Source organism: Colias croceus, chromosome 6 (genome assembly GCF_905220415.1).
Source record: "Colias croceus chromosome 6, ilColCroc2.1".
Classification (NCBI taxonomy): domain Eukaryota; kingdom Metazoa; phylum Arthropoda; class Insecta; order Lepidoptera; family Pieridae; genus Colias; species Colias croceus.
The window spans coordinates 6,115,115-6,139,911 of NC_059542.1; the positions used below are offsets into that span (position 1 = coordinate 6,115,115).

General features: G+C 31.7%; 3 protein-coding genes and 3 long non-coding RNA genes across 9 annotated transcripts; 3 read left to right on the forward strand and 3 right to left on the reverse strand.

The window, feature by feature from the left end:
* Positions 1-179: 179 nt before the first annotated feature.
* Positions 180-7,006, reverse strand: LOC123692874 (adenylate kinase 7-like). Of its 2 annotated transcripts, XM_045637692.1 has the most exons (16): positions 6,627-7,006; positions 6,030-6,185; positions 5,811-5,956; positions 5,565-5,692; positions 5,253-5,405; positions 4,684-4,765; positions 4,508-4,594; positions 4,276-4,434; positions 3,796-3,915; positions 3,396-3,583; positions 3,131-3,222; positions 2,943-3,053; positions 2,593-2,874; positions 2,095-2,222; positions 688-846; positions 180-445 (listed from the first exon to the last, which is right to left on the reverse strand). In XM_045637692.1, exons 1-16 carry the CDS (start codon positions 6,871-6,873, stop codon positions 242-244), a joined length of 2,442 nt encoding a protein of 813 aa, XP_045493648.1. In that variant the 5' UTR covers positions 6,874-7,006; the 3' UTR covers positions 180-241. The 2 variants fall into 2 exon arrangements, with proteins under 2 accessions (XP_045493648.1, XP_045493649.1); XM_045637693.1 differs by lacking the exons at positions 180-445; positions 688-846 and having other exon boundaries at positions 2,105-2,222; positions 2,577-2,874.
* A 685-nt stretch (positions 7,007-7,691) lies between these two features.
* LOC123692875 (band 4.1-like protein 5) lies at positions 7,692-12,761 on the reverse strand. 2 transcript variants are annotated; one of them, XM_045637694.1, is made up of 2 exons: positions 12,538-12,761; positions 7,692-10,974 (listed from the first exon to the last, which is right to left on the reverse strand). In XM_045637694.1, the coding sequence occupies exon 2, from the start codon at positions 10,958-10,960 to the stop codon at positions 9,443-9,445; it is 1,518 nt and encodes a 505-aa protein (XP_045493650.1). In that variant the 5' UTR covers positions 10,961-10,974; positions 12,538-12,761; the 3' UTR covers positions 7,692-9,442. The 2 variants fall into 2 exon arrangements, with proteins under 2 accessions (XP_045493650.1, XP_045493651.1); XM_045637695.1 differs by lacking the exon at positions 12,538-12,761 and adding an exon at positions 12,189-12,446.
* Positions 12,762-17,462: 4,701 nt separating this feature from the next.
* On the forward strand, positions 17,463-18,521 carry LOC123692534. Its single transcript, XR_006751578.1, has 2 exons — positions 17,463-18,014; positions 18,335-18,521. It is a non-coding gene; the product is annotated as an uncharacterized LOC123692534 (long non-coding RNA).
* A 386-nt stretch (positions 18,522-18,907) lies between these two features.
* LOC123692536 lies at positions 18,908-19,953 on the reverse strand. The gene is made up of 3 exons (XR_006751579.1): positions 19,814-19,953; positions 19,492-19,672; positions 18,908-19,142 (listed from the first exon to the last, which is right to left on the reverse strand). It is a non-coding gene; the product is annotated as an uncharacterized LOC123692536 (long non-coding RNA).
* Positions 19,954-20,021: 68 nt separating this feature from the next.
* On the forward strand, positions 20,022-21,387 carry LOC123692537. Its single transcript, XR_006751580.1, has 3 exons — positions 20,022-20,309; positions 20,464-20,519; positions 20,976-21,387. It is a non-coding gene; the product is annotated as an uncharacterized LOC123692537 (long non-coding RNA).
* Positions 21,388-22,583: 1,196 nt separating this feature from the next.
* On the forward strand, positions 22,584-24,779 carry LOC123692538 (eukaryotic translation initiation factor 3 subunit G). Of its 2 annotated transcripts, none has more exons than XM_045637293.1 (6): positions 22,584-22,600; positions 22,890-23,078; positions 23,188-23,352; positions 23,742-23,865; positions 24,136-24,353; positions 24,580-24,779. In XM_045637293.1, the coding sequence occupies exons 2-6, from the start codon at positions 22,890-22,892 to the stop codon at positions 24,721-24,723; spliced, it is 840 nt and encodes a 279-aa protein (XP_045493249.1). In that variant the 5' UTR covers positions 22,584-22,600; the 3' UTR covers positions 24,724-24,779. The 2 variants fall into 2 exon arrangements, with proteins under 2 accessions (XP_045493249.1, XP_045493248.1); XM_045637292.1 differs by lacking the exon at positions 22,584-22,600 and adding an exon at positions 22,607-22,752.
* Positions 24,780-24,797: the final 18 nt, after the last annotated feature.

Below are 24,797 nucleotides of genomic sequence, written 5' to 3' on the forward strand. Positions count from 1 at the left end.
TCGATCCAGTAACACCCCCTGCTAGTTATTTTTTCAATATTTTCAATGTACAGAATTGACCCTTCTACACATTTATTATATGTATAGATAATTGTCTGAGCTAGTATAATAAAATGCGTGTTTATGTATGTCGTCGAATCCTATCCGTAGACCTATGCCAGATCTAAATGGAAACTCAATTGAATAACAATAATAACAGATTTTATTAAGCAATATTTTCAAAAGGGACAAATTTTCAAATTTATAGAGCACTCATGCTGTTAATATGTCTTTTAGGCGTCTCTTCGACAGCAGCTTCAGGTGGTAGTAGCGGGTCGATCTTTATATCCAATTCTTTCAATGCATCATCCAAAATCTTAATTTTACCAAGTAACATTTCTGCTTTCAAATTGTAACCTGGCTCTAGCATCTTGCCGGTTGGATTAAGCTTAAATAAATGCTCCGCCTACAACAAATGTAAATAATAATTATCTGGGACAATGATTAACTTATAGTCATTAAAGGATTTATAAACGTCCTCTAATTCACAATCTAGTAAGGGGCAGAAGGATAACTGAATTAAGTATAGGTCTTTTTTTTCTACTACCCTGATAAATATCAGATTTTATTATAATGAACTATAGATTTTTAACCAATCTTAAAGTGGAATGGAAAAGTCCTTTAATTATAATTGTAGAAATATAATACCAGAAAGTCAATAGGGTCATCTGGGCGCATTTTAGCAACTTCCAAAAGTGCCGGAGTCAATGTTGGGAATATATGATTGATAAGATAGTTTCGCATCGGCTCGCTTGCAGCAGCCAGTGCAGCTTCTTCCTCCTCTTGCATTAAGCCGTATAACTCAGACTACGGTCAAATATTTATACTTTAGTAAAATTCAAAAGTTCTCATAGCTGGAATGGAGGATGGCATAGTCCAATGATACATGGGCGTAGCCACGGTGGGGCAGGGTGGGGCACTTGCCCCACTCTAGCTTTAACCTGGAAGGTAGGTAGATACCTAACCAAATCTAAAAATTGAAGTAAGTACCTACTAACTCTTTTGACTGACTAACACCTAACAAGTGTCACACGCCCAGCGACCAAACGGCTGAAGATTTTTGGATCTATTTCGTGGTGTGGTAGGTGAACTATTGTTCAAAAATTATTCAAAACATCTTATTAGGTGTTTTGAATAAGAATAATTCGAATAACGAATTACACACGAAAAAAGAAAATAGCTGAGGTTTCTATGTTACATGAACTGTGTAAAATGAGTATAGTACCCCAATTAGTTACCCCACTAACTTATCCAATTTCACTTTTGTTGTTTTACACGTTCTACAACTCACTGATACTTTTTAATTACGCAAATGCCTTCGCAAATGCCTTCGCGAATGCCTTCGCGAATGCCATCGCAAATGCCATCGCAAATGCCTTCGCGAATGCCTTCGCGAATGCCTTCGCGAGTGCCTTTGCGAATGCCTTCGCGAGTGCCTTCGCGAATGCCTTCGCGAATGCCTTCGCGAATGCCTTCGCGAATGCCATCGCAAATGCCTTCGCGAATGCCTTCGCAAATGCCTTCGCGAATGCCATCGCAAATGCCTTCGCGAATGCCATCGCGAATGCCTTCGCGAATGCCTTCGCGAATGCCTTCGCGAGTGCCTTCGCGAATGCCTTCGCGAATGCCTTCGCAAATGCCTTCGCGAGTGCCTTCGCGAATGCCTTCGGAAATGCCGGCGGTACAGCCGCCGGCATTTGAAGACCTGGATATAACTTTGGGTACATACAGTTGCTAGTTACATATTATTTTTTATTGTTCCCCCACCTTGAGCCCATGGCTAGCTACGCCCATGCAATGATATCATAAGTAAAACGGTCATAGGTTACCAACACAACTTTCAATCTTCAAAAAATCACACAAACGCAGACACGATGAGACGTCGATGTAAGAGAGAGAGCTTGGCATGATTCAACTATCTTGAGGGAAAAAGAGACAACTGAAGCAAATTGTGGCTAATCGGAGCGCTTGAAACCTACAACCTTTTTACTTATGATATCATTGGCATAGTTCCTTGGTAAGTAGTGCTAAGTGCATATTATGTAGAGCACTGACCCAATATTCCATTTTATCTTCACGTTCTTCTTGCATCTTCTTTTCAAGTTCCAATAATGCCTTTGCTTCTTTCGTACGAAGTGTTTCTAATTCCTTTTTCTCTTTTTTCTCTGCCGCTTCAATTAAGGCTGTATGAGAGATTTAATTTTTTTATCCAAATTTTTATCGAGACGCATTATCTACTTAGTTACATAAAAGTAATAAATCTTATTATTATGTAAGTAGATTTGTGTAATACAATTTACGTTTTACATGGCTATTACATTTCGATTAAATTGCCTAAAATCGATTAATTTATGTTTTAATTAACTAATTTTTTATTTAAGAATGAGTCAAGGTTTAATGAAATCTCGAATAAACTTTAATATCTATGCACAAAGATGGGCTCATCGAACTAACAAAAAAAACATCGAAATTAGAATCAGAATCAGTCTAATAGTTACTAATACATGTTTTGTTTTGTCGCTGAAAGTTGCATATACCTAGTTAAAAACTAACCAATAAGTTTCCCATATCGGCATGGGCGTCCCATTCTCAGAGCAACGGCAGCGTACGCGCCATTCATAGAATAATCGGCGTGTTCTTTCACCGGCACAATAAGTGGATGTATGTCTAATTCGTCAAAGAAATTCAGAGGAGAAACATCACGACCGTCGTTCATTCGAAATTCACTGAGGCGTTTAAGAACCGTTTCTTCATCCAGCCGTGAGTCACCGTCGGGCTGGCGCATCGCTTTATCACAGATAAAATCGTCAGTTGCTTCCAAAGACACAACGATATCTGTAAATTACGAACAATAAGAGCTTTTTGTGAAACGCCGGCAATGACTCAGTGCGGTTATAACTTACCTGGCAAAAGCTTTTTCAATACATTGCTATACAAATCTACGTCTTCGTCAAATGGCTCCTCTTCTGTCTCTTCACCCGCCTCGGAGTCTTGGTCTTCACCTTTATCAAATACTATAACGAACATTACCAAAAATTAGTACAGGGATGCATAAAGGGATTAAATTATAAGTGTTTTAAAATAAACTTACAAATTGAACATTGCGCTAATGTTGTTGGAAAACCATCGAGAACCCAACCCCTATTAAGAGCTTCACGATTAAGCATTCTTTGACGTAAATATCTGAAATCATTTTAATGAAACTATCACGTCTTTAACACTTTTTCATAATCATCCTATGAAAAAAAAAGAAACTATATATCTACTAATGAATACTTGTTATATACCAACGATTACTACACTCCTAAATATAAACATAGACAAATCTAGCTATAAAAATGTTACAAATAATAAACCCCAAAAGTTCTTCATCACTAAGCATTCGTCCCGTCTGCAGCATAGCGAGGGTTTGTCGCGCGGTTTCTTGCGCACCTTCTTCTTCACCGGCGTCATCATCATCATCAGCCACTGGTTCCTCCTCTTCACCAGTTGGCATCACAAGATCCGCTGTCTCACCCACCTCCCAGTGGTGAACTCTCCATGTCTATAAGATTTGCTTGTCTCGATTTCAATTGCGATTTTGTTTATTTAATCGGCCAAGTTAATTTATATTTATAAAAGTAAATATACGGGGTTGCACAGAATTATTGTAACAACTAAAAAATAAGTCAATAATCAAGTAAAAAATACTTAAACACACTGGTTAAAAGGTATGTACCTAGAAACGATAAGCAGTACGTAAAAACAAAAACTTACTAAATCTTTTATAATATCTTCGACTACAGTTTCTGGAGAAATATAAACCAATCCATAAGCTTCACAAATAAGCTTCGATAGTGTTGTTTTTCCAACAATTGGAGGTCCATACACGATAACCTACACAAATTAAGAAAAAATTTTATAGTCAGTAACTAGTTATGAATTACCTATAAATACCATAAGTACCTACCTATATTATATTCTACACTATTTCCACTTTTAAAATAATGTATACTTAGATATATAATAGAGCCTACCTAAGGTTTAAAATGTATAGTTACTATAAAAAGAATATCTTAATTTTTTTGAATAAATTATTGCTTTTTCTACTTTGCGGTAATATGTATTTTAACCAAATAAAAATTATTCTCACTTTAAGAGACATTCCTAATTGGTGAAAAGATTGTCTATTCATAAACATTCTTTATCGTTTACATAATATGATGATATGAATAGAAAACTTTTGAGTCGATTCACCTTGAATGGCTTTAATCCTCTCTCCTTTTTGAATTGCTTCATAAGAGTGGGCACATTCTCGGCAAACGTGAGTTCCGAGGTCCATTGTAAACCCATTGTCTCAACAATGAACGTCGGTTCCATGCTTAAATTGAGATTGACTAAATCATATATTCGTTGCTATAAATAATATGTAATGGTTATTATTATTATTTCTCGGTGATATGAAAAAAATACAACGTGAAAACCTTACATCTATCTCGGTAATTAAGAATGCATCTTCGGGCGGAATGCATTTAAACATTCCCGAACCAGCAATCCGACCAAGAGGTTTGATGATCTAAAAAGATTTCATTTATATTGGTTATAATATAAGAATTTTTAAAGTGAAAAATATAGAGAATAGAGAAATCAGATAGAGAATAATACCTCTCTCTGCTTCGTAACATTTTGTTCAACAGCTAAAATATACAGCTTCTTTGGGAAGTCAGTTATTAAATTATACACTATCCTGGAAAAAACAAGGCATTTTTAAATACTTAGAATGTTATCATAAATGTATGGCCGATGTTATCTTCTATTATTTTATATTATATTATACCTCCGGTAAACCTGCCAAACTAAATCCAAACAATAAAACGCTTAAATATATTGATAATGGTTTCTTCATCAATAATTTAAGTATGAACTCTCGTGATGCTTAAAAGTAGGTACCTAATCTACCCACTTCAATGGTTTTCTGCACGACACTATGAACATTCTATTGTTCTTTGAGTAAAATATGCACTATTACTCACAGTGATTAGCATTAGGTATGTAAAAATTCATGAATGAATAAGTAGGTAAAGCTTATTATACCATTGTGTTTTTAATCTAATCATGGCCGTCATTTGAAGACGATAAAGCCATAAAAATTCTTCCAATTTTGATTAGATTTGTATTCGATATAAAATTATACCTATTAGATCATTATATCCATGTATGTTGTAAATACTTACTGAGCTAAATCTTGTGCATTAATAAGAGGTATGACATTCCCACCACGTCCCAGAATCGGGAGTAATGGTTCACATTCCCACGCTTTCTGGAACCAATAGAAGAACACGTCCTCCCGGCCACCATACGTAACCCCCGTACCAACCACTATTGCACTAAAGACAGACATAAACTCACATAAAATTATGGAATAATTAAACTTAGCAGTTACGACATAGATAACTAATGCTCAGATAAATTTCTAAAATGCAAATTAAATTCCAAGTTGTCTAGGTACATCTATTCAATTGTAAATTATACTTTTAAAATCATACCCTATTTGACTTTTATATTTTCTTGCAATTCCAATAACTTCATTTTCAATATCATAATGCATTTTATAATTAGGATGAGTTTTTCTTTTGCGAAAATCAGACTCTATAAATGGCATATCTGGAGTGTCCTGGGAGATATATGGAGGTTTTTTATTTTATCAATTACAAACAAAATAAGTACAACTATACGTACTTAACTATATCAAGGATAGACTATTTTTAGCACAAAATTAACAGTAACTTTACCGGATCCAATGGTTTAGTGAGAGCCCAAGTCATCACAGTAGATATCAGTATCAAATAACGTTTTTTGGACTCTCCCGCGCCACCGTCATCATCACTACCGGTTGGAGCTTGTACACCAGCTTGCTTTTCTAATAAATCTTTCAGAACTAAAAAGTGCAATGATAAAATAAAAATAAAATATAAGACGATATTAAAAAGTTGTCTATCATAGGTACTAACGCTTCAAAAAATCCATAACATAAGAGAGTTCATCCCTGTCGTAGCTGATATCCAGTATAAGCGTCCCACAGGTTAGCATGATCGGCAAACATTCCGATTTTGATACGATGCGTGCGACATTATCAACAGCCTTGATCTTTGAATCAGTAACGGTACCTGACGAACAATTTTTAGGGTTCTGATTTCAAATATCGAAAGCATGCTATTATTTCATAATCACGCTTCTGATATTTATTCTGTGATAGATAAGTCGGTTAAAGGCTCCGTGGTTAAAGGTACCTAATATTAGGAATCAATATAGGTATAATAGGTTGTTGTAGAGCGTAGAATTTTCAGAAATAGATATTATGATAAACAGTTCTAAAATACCAAAACATTTTTACCAATTAACTAATTAATTTTTTTCAAGTGGTAGGCGTTATATTATTAGCATGACGCAGTACCTACCAAAGCACCGCGTAGTTAGCTAATTTTTTCTAGTGTGATGCAAAGTAGGCTATTAATTAATTTTTTTCATCTTTTTAGAGGATTAATAAAGATATTTATTAATCTTTTTAGAGGATACGATAGAGAAAAACAATTAGAGCCTTTCTTTACCTATGATTTCATAGAATTGTTCTGGTGGTGGTGCTAGCGCTATGTCCACCTCTTCCCCAAAAACTGTTTGGGAACTTTGTTTAACTGATTCCGTCGCATTTTTCTCTAATACTTTCGAGACTTCCTTCAGTATGTATTCCCCTTGATAGGAATCTACGTTATTCATGAAATAACGTTTAAATGAAAACAAAACATCTGATTCAGATGTCGATTTCTCCGAAGATATTTTATCCATTGACCTTTTCATCTCACAGACTCGATGGTTATTTTTGTTGACATACAAATTGACAAGCTTTTTAAACGAAATGTTTTGACAATATGACAAATGAAAAGCTGTGTCCGATATGCCATAGACATGATGGATATAAAATATATCCCCCTAGCTAATCATTATGAATATAATGTAGATTTTTTGCGTAGGTATTTTTATATTCTTTTTGTTCTTTAATTTGTAACTAGATATTGTAGAAGCAATCTGATCATGCACATACACATCCATATGGGCCTTAGATATGGGCTAGTAATTGAATGAAACAAGATGCATTAATTCGAAATTTTATTTGATCGAATATATTGTTACAAACTATTTAAAACTTTAGTTATAAAATACAAGTACAATAATAAAAAATTCATTTTACCTAAGTAGAAAACAAATTTAAATGATTCTTACATCTAATTAATAAAGCTTAACATGTATTGTAATGACGTAATTATTAAAAAAAATATATGTATTCACACGCGATGGCATGGCCAACATAAACGCATGGAAACCATGTGAATACGCTCTTATACGAAAGCATACAAGCAGCAACAATACAATTATTTATATACTGGCTTGCTAAAGTTGCTAGCCTAAGTGCACTAATTGGATTCGTATAAATGAATGCATATAAATTGTTTCCTATTTAGAGTACCTTGTCATGGCAATATAAACAATAAACATGTATTTATGTATGTATATTTTTAAAATAAATTTTAAGCACCATTATAAATTTTAAGTAAAATATTTAAGTACAGATAATAATATTATATTCGTAATTTAAAACATATTGCATGTTTACCGTTTTAAAACTTTATTTTTACATTGTAAAGCTAAACTACAATTATTGTATAAAATAGATATAATATAAATCATTTATTAAAACATTTTAATTCACGTTTTTCTAAATTTCATTTTATTTCTTCCAAAATCCATGTGAGATGTGTTTGTATTGTATAAATACAAAGTTTAGCATTTATTTGCTATGGCACCGAAATTATTCGAATTATGTTTAATACTGTTGTCCACATTGTACTAATATTTATTGTCTTTAAATTATTATTATTTAAACCTAGATATGTTAAAAGGACGGTTTCGTTAATACTAATTTAAAAAAGTTAAGTACAAAGTATACAATTGGAATGAATGATGCAATATTATCACTTAACTTTAATGGAATGATTTATCATTGGTCTTTTGTAAGTTAAACATTATTCATTGATGCGTCAAATATTTATTGGACACGAAAGACAATATATTTTGAGCATCATTAAGATTTTATTATATTCGCACAACAATACCTAAAGGGCAATTTATTATTTATATATTTTTTTTATTTTACTTTTATATTGCGGAATATAGGTACCAAGTTACATTGCTCTGGCTGAATACTTAAAAGTATTGTGTCTATGTGATCACATAACGGCTAAAATAGATCTTGACATGGTTTGACCAGAATTTTCTTGATAAAAAATTTGATAAACTCGTGATAATCTGCATCGCGAGTTTCTCAGCTACTTTATAGACTTCAAAAATACAATACGATAAGATCCTCAAGTACCTTTATGCTCCAGAAAATTTCGTACATTTGAACGACAGTCTAAAATTTGAATAATAATATAAATCATTGGCAATATTATCGTCAACATGATGAATTAAATACAGTAAAACATTGCATACATTATGCAACATTTTTAAATTTTAATAAAGAAGTTTAAAATATAAATTGAATGAAATAGATTTCATGACTTTTATAATAAAACTATTATTAAATATATATATAAATCTTGCACCCATTTAAAAAACAGATAAAACTTATTCCAATATTGTAGTTTCGAAATTTCAAAAGTTCCTTCAATAACTTATTCAATGTTTATTATATGGGCTTTGAGTAGCAAACAAACACATCTCTCTATATCTCATAGAAAAAGTACATTACCGTAATGTTATTAATAATTGCACCATTAATTTCAATAAAAATCAGGCACAACTGTTACGCGGAGTACCCATTTTATAGGGTTCGTTTAATATTTTCACTACTGAATAGAAGTAAACTTTCCACCAGGGACTAGTGACCATTTGTTGGTTGAAAATTTGACTTTACTAGCTTGAGCTTTTTTTCGATACTGTTCGAGAAATACTTTCAACACACTGTCCTTATTACAGAACTTCGATGATGATAAAGTCAGTGTGACTAACCTCCGTTCGATTTGACGTCATATTCGATGTTGTAGCGAATATTTTAGTAATCCTGCATTGTGATTCAATAATTATTAATTAATACGCCGTTAACAGGTATTATGAGTATTGTTTTTTATCAGGTTATTAGGCCATAATTCTTAATAGTAAGTACAATAATTCATATCCAAATTAATTAATAAAAAACAATCAAAGGTCTTAATTACAGTAGCTTTATGAATTTTTATTTTTATTTATACCTACTCAATTCTGAACTAAGCTTTAGGGCTGAGATCCCTATTATAATACATATAAATATACTCTATTTCCATGAATTAATATTTACAATTGAAGTTATAATTTATAGTTAAATGTTATCTTAAGTAGGTATATCTATCTTGGATTGTTTGTCATTCGCAACAGACTCAAATGTAAAAGAGATCGCGGGACGTATCCAAATCGGGTTGGCTGTTTTCTGGAAACTTGCAGAAGTTTTTAAATCTAAACTTCGGCAGTGCCTAAAAACTAACGTATATAACCAAGGTTCAACCTCGGGGTTTTTTTTTTCATCTATGTTTTCTTCTTTTTCGTCTGTGGACTTTTGAGATTTGGCACTATCTTTTCTAGTTAAAGGTTCAAGGGCAGTTTCGGTTGTTGTTATATCAGGAGTATCATTCGTGTCTTGTGTTGAAGTTTCCTCAACAGAAGTACTTGGTGCTATTTCAGTAGTTTCAGTCTGTGGAGTACTCTCAGGTTTAGCGGTAACAATCTGTTTTTCTCGTTCTCGTAAAACATGACTTTGCCTGCGAGCAAAACGTTGGCTCGGTCGTCTTTCAAATTGAACAGTTCGACGAGCACGATTTTGTTGAGTTGTTTGGTATTCAGTTTTTCCTGAATATTGAAATCTTGATCCCATCCTAAAGAAGTTTTGCCTAGCCGATGGGCCTTTAACTGGAGCACGTAAGCGGAAGAATGTGTGGTATTGAACAGCACACTTCCAAAGATGTTTGCAAGCTTTTTCGTTATGAAGGCGAAACACGAATGTATGTTCTTGCTCACGCCCTTGGTCATCATCTTCCACTACCACTAAGGTCAACTTCTTCTTTTTGAAATTTAATTTTGTTATTTTCGGCCAAAAGAACAATCCAATTTTTTGAGGACCTTCAAAAACAAGTATGCCTGTCGGTGTTAACCCTAAATGATATTCGCAACCATCTTTTCCCAGAACTATGTGCATGTCCACACCATACATTTCAAGCCACTTAACTTTATTAAGATAGTTTACTTCAGCTTGTGCAGGTGTAAGACCTTTATATTTTTTATACTCTTCCAATATTTCAATTTCCATCTCCTCAGTTTGGTTGGGCACGAAACGGAATTCCGACACTGTGGCTGGAGTGTGAACCGTTTCATCATAATCTCCCAATTCTGACTGTAATGCTAGAGCTGCCAACTCTACAGCTGTTGTATGTGGACATTCCAACTTGCTCTCTAAAATGTCTTTTTTCAATTGTAAGAAAAATTGATATCTTGTCAATTCTTCTCTGAGATTGTTAGGTTCGGATGAATAAAATTTAACTTTTAACCTCAATGTGTAGGGTGGTCCAATTTTCACTTGCTTTTTAATGGTTTTTGTTGGATCCAGCCAATGTTGCACATTATTAGTATCTGTGAATTGTAATCCAAAATAGTCTTTTTCTATTAAATCCAGAGAGTAAAACACTTGTTCATACAAATCAGCAGCACTAGCTTTTTTGGTAAGATTTATAGTTAAATCGGTATCATCAAGTAACATTACCTTGCATTGAATCAAATTTTTATTTGCTGATGATTTTTGACTTTGTTTCTTGCGTGTCTGGCTAGACGATCGGCCTTTTCGACTCAGAAATCTTAACATGTTTGATGATGTACCTGTAATAAATGCTATTTAAATTTTAAGGAGTAATATTAATTATTAGTACTACAATATCTAAGTTTCCTTTCAATTCATGATATCAGTCTAGGTTACACAAGACAATAACCTTTTCTCGGAACCAATCACGCTATTTTAGACCAGTACTATCTCTTTTATAGTTAAACCTATGAGCCTACATTTTAGGAGGATTTTATGCTACATAAAATACTTATGTCCAATCCTCAGCAGGCGCACAAATCTTAATCAATAAAACTATACTAATAACTAGCTGTGCCCTACGCTTCTACCCGCAGTGCTCCGCTCCTATTGGTCTTAGCATAATGATATAGCCTTCCTCGATAAATGGGCTATCTAACACCAAAAGAATTTTTCAAATCGGACCAGTATTTCTTGAGATTATTGGGTTCAAACAAACTCCACAGCTTTATTATATTATAGTATAGATGTACGGCTGTGAGACCTAACACTAACATAAAAAGAAGAATGCAAGACAGATGTAACACTGGAAAGATGAAATTGTCAAAGACTGCAGATTAAAAACTGACAAGAGATAACATAGGATTGATTCAAATGGAGGCTCCTATTGTCAGGAGAGCAAGACTCACTTAGAGTTATTACACCAGCCTAATAGTAGTAATAGGAGGGGTAGGATAGCTTTGATAGCATTTTTTATCTGTTGTTTCAATTAGTAATTATTATTGTTCAGGTTGAAACAACATGTCTTTCTACACTAACAATGTAGTCATGTAATGTAATTACTCCACTCTGACCGAACAGATGTGATATATAATACAAGCCATATGCCATTTTGTAAAATAATATGAAGATAAGTTTATAATAACATTTTAACTATCATGTAATGAGTTATTTTTTTTAAATCCTTTATACTAGCTCTTCACAATCAATCACCATCACCTATTTCATTAGCTTAGGTATATTGCATTTAGTGTAAATGTTTTTTATTTTATCATAAATTATTTTTCCTCTTCTGTTTCATAATTTTAGCAGAATCTATTTAATAGACATTATTTTAATAACTATGACAAATCAAAAGAATGAATGGTGCATCTATTATACAGCATAATGCAGTTCAAAATATCTTGGTAAAGTTATAGAATGTCTCCTAGAAATGTTTTACTGTAACTGTAATGGTTAAGTCCTTCTGCAGAACTTACTTGTCCCAAAAAGAAAATCAACCACTGTTACATACCAGAACACTTCACTTTTTTACATGTATTATCTGCATCTGTTTAATGAGTTTTAATAATATGTACACAAAATATTTGTCAACTAGTTTTTAATAAGTTTCCGTGCATATTTCACATGGATCAAGGTATTTGTAACGTATGTAATGAGCACACAACCTTTTTAATCAACAAAACATTACTTGATAATATGGGTAGGTACGTCAAATATTAATTAAGTTTACACTTGTATTTGAAATTATTCTCTTCATTAAAGTAGTGGTTGTGATACATCTATAACCTTTCCAAATGTAAATATAACTGTTTATGATAAGGTCATAGATTTAATTGGCTAATATTCATAGAAATACATACCGAAAATAGAGCATCGAATTCAACACACATCAGTTTCACATATTCAAAGTCACAGCACAAAAGATAACTTTATTTTAAATTGTTATTTATTCATTGTAAATTGATTGTAAATCTCATCCGCACTGAATATAAAAATCACAAAACCTGTGTATATTACTGTTTTACACTTAAATGTTCGATTATAATTATTTTTCTCTGTGGTTCGAACTATCAATTACTAGTCAGCCATAGACACAGGCCATAGATGATAGACGCCGCCACTCGCCATTTCCTTTTTATTATTTTTAACTCTAGTATCTTTGATTACTATTCGTTACATAATTTAAGGTGGATGTTCCGACCGTCCCTCCATACATTTTTGATTACCTCTAAACACTTAACACAGACACTATTTCTTTAAAACTAATCATTTTATCACTTCTCTATAATGAAATGTGTGCGCGTTCGACCTTTTTAATCAATAATTTACAATATTTACTTAGAAAAACAACAGTAAAATACCGGAAAAATTTGACACTTCTACAGTAGTGTGCGTGACTTTTGCCAAGCGAAACACGACATAAAGCACGACATCTAGCGCATAGACTATATACTTATTACAGATCTAGCGCGTCAATGTCTAAACGAAAGGCGATGTTTAGACATAAGACGCGCTAGATGTCGTGCATTCGCGTTCGTTATCTTATACATAATGAGCATAATTCTAATAAATCAAAGTTCTATGTAAAAATTGAGTAATTTCATTTCCAATCGTTCAAAGAAAATAACAATAGAATAAAATAAAACTAATGACCTTAGAAACTATGTTTTTTTTTGTAAACAATTTATTACTCATTATTGTTCGTCCGTCGTAGGTCTGTAAACTGTATTGTACACTGAAGGTAAATGGTACTGTAGGTAGGTACTTTAGTTCGGCGTCGTCGTCGGCTTGATATAAATTACATTCTTGATTTCATTGACACGCGCTATGATTTGCGCGCGGAATTTCTTGTGTTGTGAATTTATTTTTGTATGCTATGCATTTTAATTGATTCAAATTGCAATGTTTCTCTAGTATGCATTTGAGACTATATTGTAAATTGTAATAATTGATCGTGGGTATAGTAATTAATTATTCTAATAACGCAATTAGTAATATATGTATTTTCGGTGGGATTCAAAACAAAAAATTGGCCCGTGATTTTTATGAAATTTCACCACATTGCAAATCACATCAATCATAGTTCATACACATGTATGACGAAAGTGATTAGTATTGTGGCTAACATTGACTCATCAGTTCATCACTGAAACCAGTGATAAATCAGTACCTATATCATATTGTGTTTGAATATTTTTAAACAATGATATAAGTATACAATTATTATAAATCGGTAAACTATCAAAGTAATCACAAACTTGCAAACATTGGTAAAATGTCCAGTAGTTTATGAGCCTATTCATTACAATCAAACAAACAAACAAAGTTTTCCTCTTTATAATATTAGTGTAGACAAACACTATGAATACGATCACGAATGCAAATTCGGGGATTTTCTAATTATTGCTAAATAATAATTGAATTCGTTTTGAAATACTCTATAATTTTTAGTGTATAAATATTAAATAGACATTTATAATGTGGTGCTCATTTTTTTTGTACTGCTAACGCTATTGTAGGTACCTATTTTCGTTGTTTTATTTCAAGTGAACACGGCCATACAATTTTGTCACGAGCCGCCTATGATTGTAGGTACTTTTGTTAGGCTCCTTCGTCGTCCGCGTCGCGTCCGCGTCGGCTCGAAAGTTCTTGATTTCATTGTCACGCGCTATGATTTGCGCGCGGATTTTCTTGTGTTGTGAATTTATTTTTGTATTATTATTATTTTTTATTTTTTTTTTATTTTATTGATTCAAATAAAATATTTCACTAGTATGCATTTGAGACTATATTGTATTATGTATAATTTATCGTAGGTATAGTTATTCTTATAACGCAGTTATATTTTCGGTGGGACAATTTGACCCGTGATTTTTCTGAAATATCACCACGTTGCAAATCACATCAATCATACACATAACACACGTATGACGAAAGTATAGTGGCTAACATTGACTCATCAGTTCATCACTGAAACCAGTGATAAATCAGTATATCATATTTTATTGTGTTTGAATATTTTTTAAACAACGATATACCTATACAATATTATTATAAATCGGTAAACTACCAAAGTACTTCCGAATTTTCAGACAGACAAACAAGTAGTTTGAACACGCAGTTTTCTTATACTAGTAGCAAAAATCAAAACCATAATATTATGTTTACCTACTATATTTTACTAAAAGTCGAGTGCGTCGAAATCGTAAATAATAATATAATGTTTTTCACCTTCCTGGTTATTTTCCCATAGTAAATAGTGTTTTAGGTTTGTTGTTGTAGGTAGGAATAATAATAATTATTCTTACTTGTTGGTTATGAAATGTATATTGAAATAATTTACTTTTACAAATCATTAGTGATATTAGTTTTGAGTGAAAATGCTTGGATCAGCATAATATTATATGGTATTTTAAATACATGTTTTGATAAAAAAACAATAGTGTAATAAAATAAAACTGCGTTTTATTGTAATCAATGTTGACAGTTTTAAATTCCAAAATTATTGATCAATAAAATAGTTTACACCAACAAATATAACTTTTATTTTTATAACCATCGTTCATAATATAAACCGTAGCAGGTGGCGTTTTGAAGTTCTGTCTACTCATACAGAAAAATGGAAAACTTGTTTTTTTTGTAAACAATTTATTACTCATTATTGTTGTTTGGCTGTGTGTTTGGCAACTCGAAGCGTGGTCGTCCGTCGTAGGTACTTTTGTTCGGCGTCGCGTCGTCGCTCGTCCGCGTCGGCTTGATATAAAACATTCTTGATTTCATTGACACGCGCTATGATTTGCGCGCGGAATTTCTTGTGTTGTGAATTTATTTTTGTATGCTATGCATTTTAATTGAATCAAATTGCAATATTTCTCTAGTATGCATTTGAGACTATATTGTAATAATTGATCGTGGGTAGGTATAGTAATTAATTATTCTAATAACGCAATTATATTTTCGGTGGGATTCAAAACAAAAAATTGGCCCGTGATTTTTATGAAATTTCACCACATTGCAAATTATATATTATACAATTACAATTACAATTATTATAAATCGGTAAACTATCAAAGTAATCACAAACTTGCAAAATATGCTTTTCCGAATTTTCAGACTGACACACAATTTTATTAGTTTGTTTTAGCAAAGTAGGTACCTATACCTATACGCTTACGTCGCGCGTCGCGTCGCGTCGTCGAAAACGGTGCGCCCAGAAACAAACATACCTACCTAATTCAGTTACAATCCTTTTTTTGTTCCGTAATATATTGTATTCTAATACGATTTTTTTTATTCGTCGGCCAGTTCTACTAGGTATAAAAAGATAAAATTGAAATATAATTATTGTAGCGACAGCCATATGTTACTATGTTTTCGTAAATATGTTTTTCACCTTCCTGGTTATTTTCACATAATCTTATATATATATAAATGAATCGCAAAATGTGTTGGTAAGCGCATAACTCGAGAACGGCTGAACCGATTTCGATAATTCTTTTTTTATTATATTCCTTGAAGTACGAGGATGGTTCTTATGTAGAGAAAACGTAAACATGTACCACGGGCGAAGCCGGGGCGGACCGCTAGTCTAATATAAAAATGAATCGCAAAATGTGTTGGTAAGCGCATAACTCGAGAACGGCTGAACCGATTTCGATAATTCTTTTTTTATTATATTCCTTGAAGTACGAGGATGGTTCTTACTTCTTATGGAGAGAAAACGTAAACATGTACCACGGGCGAAGCCGGGGCGGACCGCTAGTAAATAATAAAATAATAAATAGTGTATTAGATTTGTTATTGTATCTTGTATACCTACGAATAATTATTCTTACGTCTTGTTGGGAAATGTTCAAATACCTACCTATTGAAATAATTTACTGTTACAAATCATTAGTGTTATTAGGTAGTTTTGAGTGAATAGGCATGGATCAGAAATTCAGAATATAATATGCTACTAACTACTCAAATACATACACGCCAAACTTGTTTTACATTCACGCCATCTAGAGTTCAATCTTTATCATTTTTGTATACGTCTGTGTGTGTAAACGACCCTGTATGCAATGACAGATGTTAAAACGCATGGTTTTACCGAATTGGGTGGATTTTAAGGCAATGATATGACATATTTAAATAAAATATAATATTCAGTAATCGCCATGACTATTCCTACGACCTTAATCTTTTCCAATTACGCAAAAACTCAAATAAACTAGAAATGTAGAATTCAGCGCCATCTAGCGGGACATTGGCTGGGAACAGATCGTAGCAATCACCTTAATTGATTTAATCGAACGGTGAAGGAAAACATCGTGAGGAAACCGACATGTCGAAGAATTTAAAAAAAAAAAAAAAAAAAAAAAAAAGTTCGACGACATGTGTCATCCGCCAACCCGCACTTGGCCAGCGTGGTGGATTATGGCCTGTACCCTCATAGGAGGCCCGTGTCCCAGCAGTGGGAACGTATATGGGCTGATGATGATGACATAATTTAAATTTTATCTATTTTTAAGTATTACTTAATAGTACTTTTGCTCTGTATTGTATACTTTACTTATTATATATGTTACAGTCAAAACCCTGAACAACTGTTTACATTTAAAACAAATTTAATATGTGACTGCTAAAGGAAAGATTAGAAGCACATAGAAGAGATATTTGTTTGTCTATAGATTAAATATAGGTATTTCTAGCTCTATGGAGACTGGAAAATATAGAGTAAATTATCTGTTACCTCAGATCAAAATGTATAATTGTATTATCTATCTTTCCTGGGGGGTAACCGGCACCTTTAGAATAACAGTCTTATTATGGGTACGTTTTGTTGCGTTCACAAAATAATCTTACTTTTTTGGCACCGGGACCTTCTAAAACATATGTAAACCAATTGCAACAAGACTGTTTCGAGACGTCAATCGAAAAATTGGAACCGGCACACTCTCTTTGACATTTAGCATTCTTGATAAAATGTCATTAATGACAGTTTTTAGCAATTTTATTAAAGTTGTAAATATGGAACTTTTATAACATTATTTTGAATATTATTAAAAGAATACACATCAAATTTAAGTGAAACCTATGTAGTTGGAAATCTATTTAATAAATGAAGCTTTTAAAGAAGATAATACATTTATTATATTAAAAATGCAAAATTAACATAACTACATCGGGTTGTTCCAAGAAAAGGCTTCAAACCTTTTGATTTAAGAAGAATCGTGTAAATAATTTATTATTGCGAAGTGCGCAATCATCACGAGTCTCTATGAGATATGGGGGCATCATATGAACAATCTGAAAATACAATTATAACCTATCTGTGTAAGATAAAAGTAATGTAAGTACCATACCCAAGGCAAATCTTAAGAGTATATTTAAAAATACGTTTATTTATGTACACATTCTCCACTTGTTATTTCTCTATATAATAAAATGCAACCCTACATAATCTCTAAACATAAATTTTATCTAATACTTAATGTAAATCTATAAAAGATTGTTTATTATTTCTTCTTGATTCAATATATTTTATCATGTTATATTATTTATGTAATAAAACACTTAAAAGTAAATCTACACTCAAATGCACTACCCATATTATACTTATGTTAGGGATCTCATTTAATTTTGAGAAATAAAACCATTATTTATTTCCAGATTCTACAATCAATTCCGAGCACTAGGGATAAGATTACCCAGCGTAACCACATGGATGCATTGATAGTATTCAAGAAGCTATAAAGTGCCAGCGCAACATGAATATATTTTTTTCAATAGGAAGCAATATCATGCTTTAAATGTATTAGTGCAATTAAAAACATATTTTATAAATCCAAAATCTTTATTTAATCCTTTTTATTTATAATTGACAAATCATTTGTTCCTTTACTTCTCTTGATAACATTTATATATAAAAAAATGTAATAAAACATGGAATTATTTGAAAATAGATTCAATTCTATTTTGATTAAATATTAACTAAAAACAATTAGGTATATTACTCAAATCCAAATTTGTAAGTAAATAGCATATTAAAAAGACTCTTGATTAAAAAAATAAAGTCTTATTTATAATACCAGCTTTTATAACTTAAAATGCAATAAACAAAAACTTTATATTTACATCGCAATGAATAATTCCTACACTAATAGTTGGTATTTATATTTTTATTTTAAATTTAAATCAATTATTGTATTTGCATAATAAAGAGTCGATAAATCATTTAAAAACTTGCAGTACTTATGTATACTTTTAATTTCATTTTTATTAAACTTAAAATGAAAACAATGTACTATATTAAGGTACAATTAAATTTTTACATTTTCAGATGTATGATACAAATATGAATATTTTAAGTGTAGACATGGTGGCGCCTCCCCCAACTTGAAGTTCTCACTACCACATGATCATCTCCCAAGCCGGTACTTCCTTGTTCAATGTTTGGGCAAGCCGGCAATCAACACAACTGTGAAAGATAAATTGGATTTAAACTGATGCTTTGTTGCTTTAAAATTTAATAATTACACTTAATATGTGTGTAAAACTTTTATTATTAAAGGGCTTGTCATGGAGTATGTAATTTTAGATGTTTTTTTAAACAATGTCGGTATAGTTTGTTAAATAATAAAAACTTTATTTGTTAATCATTTTTCAAGTATTTTAACATTTTAGTTGTTTATCTTGCAATTCTTAATATTGTATTAAAAAAAAAGTTAAATGTGTAGGTGTGTTCCTTACAAAACTGTTAATATTAGTAGCTTCTAACCAAACATAGACCAAAGCAACCCTGCTTATAAATTAATATAAATATTTACTTTTGACCAGCTGCTCTAGTTTTTGTGAACTCCCAAATCATTTGCACTTAAACTTTCAGCAGAGAATTCTATCAACTTCGTCTCATCATAACTTTTACCTCGTTGGGAGTTATTTATGTACCTATCTTTGTCTTTGTAACTTCGGGGTCAGGGAGCTTCGCGCACTCTGCACAATGTTCTGCTGCAAGTTAAATAAAAATTACTTCAATTAAGTAACAATAATCAAAACAGACGAAATCATGCAAAAACCAAAACTTTATTCGTAAAAATATATCTCTGTAGTCTGTTATCATAAATCGTCCTTACTCGTACTTTATCTTACCTTGCTATTTCAATATTGCTTTTTCGCACTTTCTCATTTATCCAGAGATGAGATTCACATAATTATTTAAGTTTAAGTTTATCTGAAATTTTAGATAATAATATGAATTATGAGGTCAGTGACATGACATTTTGATTTTTGACGTTTAATGTTCGATACAAATCATTACGACTTGGCCTAAAAGCCTCGTAGCCAAGCCATTAATCTTAAAAAAATAGACAAAACTTCGGAATTCATTCGCTCTTGATTCGCTCATTGGACATTGTAGGCAATCGTATAGTAATCATGTTTTGAAGGCTCCCGGTACCAAAATAAAGTAAGATTATTTTGTGAACTCAACAAAACGTACCCATAATAGGTTGTTAATATAAAAATGGCGGTGTCCTCGTAATAATATCTAAAATTTGGATAAATCAAATTGAAAAATTGCGAAAGATAAGTAATATGCATTAAAGAATGCATGAAAGAGGCATGAAAGAGCAATTGAAATAGCAAGGTAAGATAATATACGAGTAATAAATATATTATATCTAAAACATTGGACGATTTATGATAACACAGATATATTTTTACGAATAAAGTATTGGTTTTTGCATGATTTCGTCTGTTTTGATTATTGTTAATTGAAGTAATTTTTATTTAACTTGCAGCAGAACATTGTGCAGAGTGCGCGAAGCTCCCTGACCCTGAAGTTACAAAGACAAAGGTAGGTACATAAATAACTCCCAACGAGTTAAAAGTTATGCTGAGACGAAGTTGATAGAATTCTCTGAAAGTATAAGTGCAAATGATTTGGGAGTTCACAAAAACTAGAGCAGCTGATCAAAAGTAAATATTTATATTAATTTATAAGCAAACCTATCTGTTTGGTTAGAAGCTACATATATTAAAAGTTTTCTAAGGCATTGTACCTACACATTTAAGTTTTTTTTAATACAATATTAAGAATTGCAAGATAAACAACTAAAACGTTGAAATACTTGAAAAATTATTAACAAATAAGGTATCTAACAAACCATACCGACATTGTTTAAAAAACTTCTTTTTAGATGTTTACATACACCATGACAAGCCCTTTAATAATAAAAGTAAACATATTAAAGGTACTTATTAAATTTTAAAGCAAAAAATAATCAGTTTAAATCCAATTTATCTTTCACAGTTGTGTTGATTGCCGGCTTGCCCAAACATTGAACAAGGAAGTACCGGCTTGGGAGATGTTCATGTGGTAGTGAGAACTTCAAGTTGGGGGAGGCGCCACCATGTCTACACTTAAAATATTCATATTTGTATCATACATCTGAAAATGTAAAAATATAGTACCTACATTGTTTTCATTTTAAGTTTAATAAAAATGAAATTAAAAGTATACATAAGTACTGCAAGTTTTTAAATGATTTATCAACTCTTTATTATGCAAATACAATAATTGATTTAAATTTAAAATAAAAATATAAATACCATTAAACTATTAGTGTAGGAATTATTCATTGTGATGTAAATATAAAGTTTTTGTTTATTGCATTTTAAGTTTTAAAGGCTGGTATTATAAATAAAAATTTAATTTTTTTTAATCAAGGGTGTTTTTAATATGCTATTTACTTACAAATTTGGATTTGAGTTATATATCTACCTAATTGTTTTTAATAAATATTTAAGCTAAATAGAATTGAATCTAATTTCGAATACTTCCATGTTTTATCACTTTTTTTATATATAAATGATATCAAGAGAAGTAAAGGAGCAAATGATTTGTCAATGAATAAATAAAAAGGACTAAATAAAGATTTTGGATTTATAAATGTTTTTTATTGCACTTAAACATTTAAAGTATGATATTGCTTCCTATTGAAAAAAATATATTCATGTTGCGCTGGCACCATGGCTTCTTGAATACTATCAATGCATCCATGTGGTTACTCTGGGTAATCTTATTCCTAGTGCTCGGAATTGATTGTAGAATCTGGAAATAAATAATGGTTTTATTTCTCAAAATTAAATGAGATCCTTAACAACAGATTACATAATCATAAGTACAATATGGGTAGTGCATTTGTGTGTAGATTTACTTTTATAGTCTTTTATTATATAGGCAAATAATAACATGATAAAATATATTGAATCATGAAGAAATAATAAACAATCTTTTATAGATTTACAATAAGTAGGTATTAGATAAAATTTATGTTTAGGGAATAAGTAGAGTTGCATTTTATTATACAGAGAAATAACAAGTGGAGAATGTGTACATATACAGACGTATTTTTAAATAGATTTGCATTGGGTATGGTACTTACATTACTTTTATCTTACACAGATAAATCTGCAGGTTACCTATATTGTATTTTCAAATTGTTCATATGATGCCCCCATATAATATCTCATAGGGTCTCGTGATGATTACGCACTTGTTTACTATTTACACGATTCTTCTTAAATCAAAAGGTTTGAAGCCTTTTCTTCGAACAAGCCGATGTAATTCGCAGTTACGAAGTTCTATTATTAACCGATAACTGTCAAATTGTCAAATAGATCGCACGGTCCCAATAATTGAGTGAACTATTACGAGTGACGTCATCAAAATTGCTAGAAAAACAAAATCAGTTTAAACGCTGCAACAAGCTTGCGTTAAGGGTGTCACGGTACGAAAAGACATAGTAATGTTATAATAAGCTTGCTATAAGAGATGCCGGTTACCCCCCTGCTCTATTCTCTATGACTCAAAGTATTGAATGTGATCAAGAAGCAAATTTAAATTTTAATCTGTGCTTATAAATGTGATTGAAGGCTAGTGTTAAATTTGATAGTATTAGTATTTTTTGTTTTTTCACCGCATTAAATTCAATTGAACATTTCTGATAATTAACAAATAATATAAATATTCACCAATATTGCGAATACGTCTATCAAAAATATTATATCTTTATTTTAAACTAAAAGTGAGGTTATGTTTGACAAATCGACAGTTCATTCTATATCTATTCAATAATCATAATATTTCGTTACGATAATTTTGCTAAAAGTCGTACACTAATACATTGTTTTAGTGAGTGTAATATTTGGATTTGATTTACAGATGCCGGTTGCCGATGAAATACAGTCTTCTTGGGCTGATGAAGTTGAGATTGATCAGGGTGCTCTTCCACCACCCTCCGAAGTCGTTGAAAATGGCTTAAAAATTGTGACTGAATACAAATACGATAATGACAACAAAAAAGTCAAAATAGTACGCACTTACAAAATAGAGAAGCGTGTAGTTTCCAAGGTACACTATTATTTTTCGATAATTTTGCGTTGCAATCAGATCATAAATATGTAGATATACCTACAAATTCTAATAGGGAAAATTAAAAATATTTACATTTACCTTTTAGAGTGTTGCCAAGCGTAAAACATGGAGTAAGTTTGGTGACTCTGCAAATGATAAACCTGGTCCCAATCCAGCAACAACTAATGTTTCTGAAGATGTTTTTATGCAATTCATAAGTAGCAAGGAAGAGGCTCAACGACCCGATGATGGTGAATTAGATGGATTGAAGGTATGGAATAATATTAATAAATATTACATAAATTGTAAGTTATACAAAGTTTCAGCTTTAGAATAATATGCTAATATAATCATAGCTAATTTTATCATTACATCCATTTGAGTTTAAAAATACACAGATAAATTTTAATCTTCAACAATTTAGTATTGTTTTAAAGATGCATTCCGTAGGGTCATCTTACACATTATACTTGTAATGTACATGTACATGAATACAATACTAGGTTAGCAGCTCAATACAATGAGGAAGTTAATGTAATCCTGCAAATTTTTGTATTCATTCATGCAATCTAAACAAAACACAGTTTGTGTAAAAATATTCTGAACATTGAAAAATATTTCTTTATTATATTATGCTTCTTTAATTTTAATTAATTTCAGCCACCAACAAGCAGTGTTATATTCAAATGCCGTACCTGTCAAGGAGAACATTGGACTTCAAGTTGTCCATTCAAGCACACTCAGCTTGCTCAAACTAAGGCTAATGAAGCCGCTAAAGCTGCAGGTATGTTCATAATAAAAAAAGTTCCTGTAATATTCAGATTTTCTTTTTTAATATAGCAATGATTGAGCACAGATAGTTTGTATATTGAAATTTGTTTTGAAGTAGGAAGTTGCATAATTTTTTTGTCCCTTAGGTAGATTTGTATTGTGATTATGTGTATATTTATTAAAATTTGATCAATGTGAATTAAGTATCTGAACCCAATAAACAACAACAATTCACATTATAGAATAGATGAATTTTTTAATCGGTTTTGATTTACTTTCTTAGAGGCAAAAGCAGCTGCATCGTCAAACAAATATGTTGCTCCCAACTTGCGTGAAGGTGCTAACCGTGGAACAGGTCGCGAGCCACCTGGTGCGAGACGTGGTGATGATGTTGCAGCCATTCGTATCTCCAACCTGAGTAACTTTGCTGTTGAAGCTGATCTTGACGACCTTGTCAAAGGGTTTGGTCCAGTACATAAGCTCTATCTCGCTAAGGAAAAGGTATATTCTCTATACAATGTTTTGAGTCTTGTATAATGTCTCATATTGGACGTACTTACCAGTTATTGAAGTTATCAATAGTGCTTGTTGAATTTTTAGAAAGTTTTTGAACAACAAACTGCCAAAGTTTTCCTTCTAAATTGAGTATAGAAAGCTCTTTTTTTTATTTAGATAGAATTATGGGTATAATTAGTCTGTGGTATAATCATATTTGTTTTCATTTCAGAGCACTGGACTTTGCAAAGGATTCGCCTATGTCCATTTCAGATTTAAAGCTGATGCTGCGAAAGCTATTCAAACCCTTAATGGACATGGTTATGATCACTTGATTCTGAATGTGGAGTGGTCTAAACCCCCACAAAATAACTAAACATTGTCTATGTATTTTTGTAATCCAGCATATTAAACATTCATTTAAAAAATTAGTTGTTTTATTTCTCTTCT

Bases quoted from the DNA above. Each gene is read 5' to 3' on its own strand.
- LOC123692875 (XM_045637694.1), bottom strand. From the start codon at position 10,960: ATGTTAAGATTTCTGAGTCGAAAAGGCCGATCGTCTAGCCAGACACGC.
- LOC123692538 (XM_045637293.1), top strand. From the start codon at position 22,890: ATGCCGGTTGCCGATGAAATACAGTCTTCTTGGGCTGATGAAGTTGAG. The intron at 23,353-23,741 runs GTATGGAATAAT...AATTAATTTCAG, and splicing joins GTGAATTAGATGGATTGAAG to CCACCAACAAGCAGTGTTAT. The intron at 24,354-24,579 runs GTATATTCTCTA...TTTTCATTTCAG, and splicing joins TCTATCTCGCTAAGGAAAAG to AGCACTGGACTTTGCAAAGG.
- LOC123692874 (XM_045637692.1), bottom strand. From the start codon at position 6,873: ATGAAAAGGTCAATGGATAAAATATCTTCGGAGAAATCGACATCTGAA. The intron at 5,406-5,564 runs GTATGATTTTAA...GTCTGTCTTTAG, and splicing joins AAATATAAAAGTCAAATAGG to TGCAATAGTGGTTGGTACGG. The intron at 2,223-2,592 runs GTTAGTTTTTAA...TCTCTCATACAG, and splicing joins CCGATATGGGAAACTTATTG to CCTTAATTGAAGCGGCAGAG.